Source organism: Leptopilina heterotoma, unplaced genomic scaffold (genome assembly GCF_015476425.1).
Source record: "Leptopilina heterotoma isolate Lh14 unplaced genomic scaffold, ASM1547642v1 Lhet_186, whole genome shotgun sequence".
In the NCBI taxonomy this organism is placed as follows: domain Eukaryota; kingdom Metazoa; phylum Arthropoda; class Insecta; order Hymenoptera; family Figitidae; genus Leptopilina; species Leptopilina heterotoma.
Window position 1 is genome coordinate 1,517,186 of NW_025110905.1, and position 4,889 is coordinate 1,522,074.

Here is a 4,889-nt window from a genome sequence, read left to right on the forward strand (position 1 = left end):
GGTTCAGATTATGATATAATTATTCATGAAATAGTGTTAAATGGGTAATATTAACGAAAAGAACCAGAACTAATATGTATTAAACTTACTAATGTTTAAGAAATGTTTGTGGTTATATTTATATTTGATTTAAAACACTTGCAGTACTATTGAGATGACTTTCGTCATTCTAAATTTAAACAATTTTAAGGTTATGTTCTATAGAAATATATATTAGAGTAATGGTTATATCGGGGACATTTACTGAACTGAAAGTATAGTTTGAAGTCATAGGACCAATTTAGAACTAATGTTCAGAATATACACTTATCACAAAAACAAGCACAGGGAACAATGAAATAAAAGAAACCGAACTTTTACACATATGGAAAACTAACTATTTATTTTATAACTGCGATACGTTAGTTCAATAGCATACAAATATAAATTACTTCCGACTTTTAGCGCGTCACTTCGTTATCTGACCTTTATCAAAAATCTCATTACACAACACTCTTACATTAAGTTATAGAGGTCTCTGTCTATTTTCTGAAATTCAAATTCTTAACATCCTCCCACCATTTTCAGGAATCGTAAAACAATTTTTAAAAAACCTAATCCAAATCATACAACATACATATATACAATTACACGTAGACATATTTCTTTTCATAAATTTACACATACGCACAATTTCTAATATTTTAGTCTATCTGGCTTTTTACTAATACGACCACTTTTCGTCGTTACAATTTCATTATTTTGAAAGCTCTTATTGGAATTTTCTTTTGCTTCCAATAAGTCGTCTACTTGATCGACAAGCGGCTCACACTTAATTGATTTTATACAAGGTTCATTTTCACCAATTGGAGTTTCTAATGGATAGATTCTCTGCACTGGTCGTTTAAACAATCCGTTTTTTGTTTTTATTAAACATACTCTTATCTGTCCATCACGACCGATATTGTTTCGACGACTCGCCCAAGAGGCCAATCCATTCTTCTCTGATTGTCGCTCCCGATCAAAACAACATCTCCTGTTTTGATTTTCGCGTTTCTTTCTTATTGTTTCGTAATAACAGCTGACTCAAATATTCGTTTCGAAACCGTTCTCTTAAATCTTTTAAAATTTGATTTCTATGTCTCAACTTTTTATTCAATTTTTCACTAGAGAGTACGTTCAAATCTGGGACTCCTGCATCATCCGAGACATAAGTCAGTGGTCGCGAGTTTATTACGGCTTCCGCATCGCACAATGCCGTCGTTAAACTTTCGAAAGACAGACACGCTTTGTCTAACACCTTTTTCAGTATTGTTTTCATGACCCCCACTAATCGTTCCCACCAACCCCCCCACCAAGGGGATGCTGGCGGATTAGAATGCCATTCGATTTCTCTCGCTGTACTATACCTACAGATTTTCTCCCAGTTTAAACTTCTTAATGCATTGGCCGTTCCACAGAAATTAGTCCCATTATCGCTATACACGTTCCGAGGCCTCCCCCGTCTTGCTATAAATCTCCGGAAACACTTCACGAATTCTTCTGTCGATAGAGAAGATGGAACTTCAAAATGGACTTGACACGCTTAACTTTTTGCTTTTTGCATACGACGCATTTTGATTTGATATTTTTTATAAGTTGACGTAGCGAGATTATCCAGAATTTTTCCCGCAAAGTGTTCATTACAACCTGTGTCCCCATATGACCACATCTTTCATGTGTCTCTTGAATTAATAAATTCACAATGTCGTGTCTATCTAAAACGATCAGAAATAAAAACAAATTAGAATCGTCGCGATTAACTATTCCTGATTTGAGAATGATAAGCCCTTTATCATCTCTCAAAGTCCTGAATGACGACAATTTGCCTTTACCCGGTCCTTCAAACATGACTCCCTGCAAATATTTTAATAATTTTATTTCTGCTTCTTTAATTTCTTCGAAAGACAAACTTAAACTTTTTCTTGTTTTAATCGATGCATATGTCATTTGTGACACTTTTCCGTTTTTCCGTTTTTGTTCTCAAATCGCTTTTCTATTATGCAAAAATCTACTTGTCCACGCAATAAATCTCACGAGTTTTGTAAATGAGGAATAGTACATTGTGCACCAAGTGCGGAAAGAAGCCGTTTTCCGGCGAGTTTGTTAGTTGCTGCTCGAGCGTAGCGACTGCAGCAATCAAACTGGCCGGAAAAGGCTCTTTCTGCATGAAGTGCACACAGTGCTTTGTGTAACACCTGCATTTAAAAAACACTCTTCTTCACGGTTTGAGGAAATAAAAATTTCTACACCTATATTAAATTTTAACTTTTATTTTATAAATCTATTTTATAAACTTTAACAACGACAATTTTAATAGAATCAACTTATACAATTAATTGCACTTATTAGGAACCATTTTTTCGTGTTTAATTAATAATTTAATTTTTTTGAAAAACATAAATAATAAGATTTAACTTTATAAAATCACATTTTATGAGAATGAATGTGGATGTTAATGTTAGAACAGCTTGTCAAATGAAGTTGTATATCTTGTCCAGATAATACTTTGTTTACAGAATTCGCCTCTGATACATTTGTATTTACTTGATTTAGTGAATTTCTAATTTTATTTGTCTCGACGCATGTTTCTTGAATTGCTTCATCTAATTCGGGGAATGAAAATTCTAAATCGAACTGACGCGGTGAATCACTGTTTGATTCATTTTCTCCGATAGGTTTCTGATGATTTTCACCGTCCGCAAAAGAATTCCGACAGCCATTGTTATTTGAATCTGATTCCATGACGCCTGTAATTTTACACACAAAATATATAGTTTAATAAATTATTTAAAATATTGTAAATTACTTAAATTATAAATTTTTTTGTATTACCTGATTTTTGAAATTGGTTTGCATTTGAAGTACTTGGTAAATTGATTTCTGAACCAATTTTTGACATAGTTTTTGTCTTTTGGTGCACTGAATCGGCAATATAGCCTTCAACGACAGCGGGCGATTTCCAAGCGCCATGGCGCATCATATCAGTCATACTGGCACCTGTAATAATAATTAAATACTTAATGAAATACTGAATTTATTGTATTATTTTATTTTTATTTTATATATATTACCGGAATTGGCGAGTAAAGTTGCTGATGTTCGACGAAAGCAATGTCCTGTAAAAGTTTTTGGATTTGGAAGTTTTAAATATTGCGCAATAATTTGTGGCATTTTTGCAAATGAATTTCTGCCAATGGGTTGCGAAGTGCATTTTTCATTTCGGTAGCACAAAAAGAATCGATCTGTCGATGTATTCGCTTGTCTAAGAGATTGATACTTTGTAATTAATTCCAAATTTTTTCCTCCAATGACAAAAGATCTGGGAGTATCAGTTTTTGTTTTCGGAACGTTAATTAACATTAACGTACCCTGAATTTCTATGTCCTTTACTGACAAATTTGTAATTTCCTCCAAACGACACGCACCGTATACGCCAATAAGCATTGCAACCTGTATATAAAAACGTAATTATGAAATTATAGTTCAAATGACAGATGAATTTTAGGTTAGGTAATAATTTTTAATTTTTTTTATATAGAATTTTCACAAAGTTGAAAAATAATTTAACTTACCTTCATTGCTAAAAATTTGTCATCCGGAGCTTCTAGCAAAAATTGTCGAACTTGGTCCGATGTTAAAGCACTAGACTTTTTTGGCTTAAACCCTTTATACTTAGCTTTTAAGAAAGCGCGGAGATTAATATACCCTTCAATTTTTATGTTATTGTTAACATTTAATGTGCTTCTCAATATCGAATAGACACTCCATAGAGTTGTTGGAGCTTTTGTTTCAGATAGATGCTTCATGTAAGCGAGAAGAACGTTTTCGGAGAAATGTTCGAGTTTTTTTTCAGCTCTCCAATCCATGAACTTTTTGTAGGCAAGATTGTATATTGGAAATGATTTTTTTGGCAATGAACTTGCTTTCGCTTCCTCTGCGGCATTGCGAATTTCAGGAGGAGTACAATATTCTATCGAATCGTCCATTTCCATATCACTCATCTTATCACAACAAACAAATTAGAGGTTATGTTTCTCGATTGCAGCCGGCCAGGTAACGCACGGACACAAACAATATAACTTAACTTGACAATTTGACACTCCAGCGCATTAATAAATTTTAGTTTTTCTATTTTTATATCACATATGGTCTACATTAATTAAAAAACTAATGTTTTTTTTAACATTTGACTCCGCAACAAGTGAACCGCACGTTGACAGTTTTAATGGTATGAGAATCATGTGAACATTATTACAGCTTTGCAGCATGGTTGCCTATCTACAGGCTGAAAGTGTGCAGGAAAGTAAAAAAGTGTGCAGGAAAATAAATATGCAGAAATCAATAACTTTGTGCATCTTTTACATTGCAGTAAAGAAGCACTTTTCTTGCAGGTGTTACACAAAACAATTTACTCGCCCTAAACTCCGAAACTTCCGAGGCAATCATATTCACCAATGCGCTTTTCTTAATTTCGCTGTGAACTTGCTTTTCGTCAACCCTACTCCCCCCCGAAGGCCAGTCTGTCTTGCTGTGACGAAGCCAGTCTGGCCCCTCCCACCACTTAGATTCTACTAACTGGGAGGGAGAACAACCGCGTGATGACAAATCTCCTTCCCCAATTTCTCGACTGATTTCGATCTCTTTAATCAACGGCAGTTCCTGTAACCAAACTAGAAATTCGTCTTCTCGCTTCTTGTCAATCGCAACATCGCACTCTATTTTTTCTTCCCATAGTTGTTTAAGAAGAATTTTGGGTTTCAAGGAAACCGGACTTGTAAAACCGATAGGATCAAATATCCCATGCGATATGGATTATATCGACCGCTTGGTAAAAACGGTGGGGATTTCCACATCCAACGCATTGGGAT

The 4,889-nt window shown here is 34.4% G+C and overlaps 1 protein-coding gene across 1 annotated transcript; it reads right to left on the reverse strand.

The window, feature by feature from the left end:
- Window positions 1-675: 675 nt before the first annotated feature.
- Window positions 676-4,127, reverse strand: LOC122500470. Its single transcript, XM_043609410.1, has 6 exons — window positions 3,594-4,127; window positions 3,093-3,471; window positions 2,854-3,018; window positions 2,450-2,768; window positions 2,034-2,216; window positions 676-1,015 (listed from the first exon to the last, which is right to left on the reverse strand). The coding sequence occupies exons 1-6, from the start codon at window positions 4,020-4,022 to the stop codon at window positions 676-678; spliced, it is 1,815 nt and encodes a 604-aa protein (XP_043465345.1). The 5' UTR covers window positions 4,023-4,127.
- Window positions 4,128-4,889: the final 762 nt, after the last annotated feature.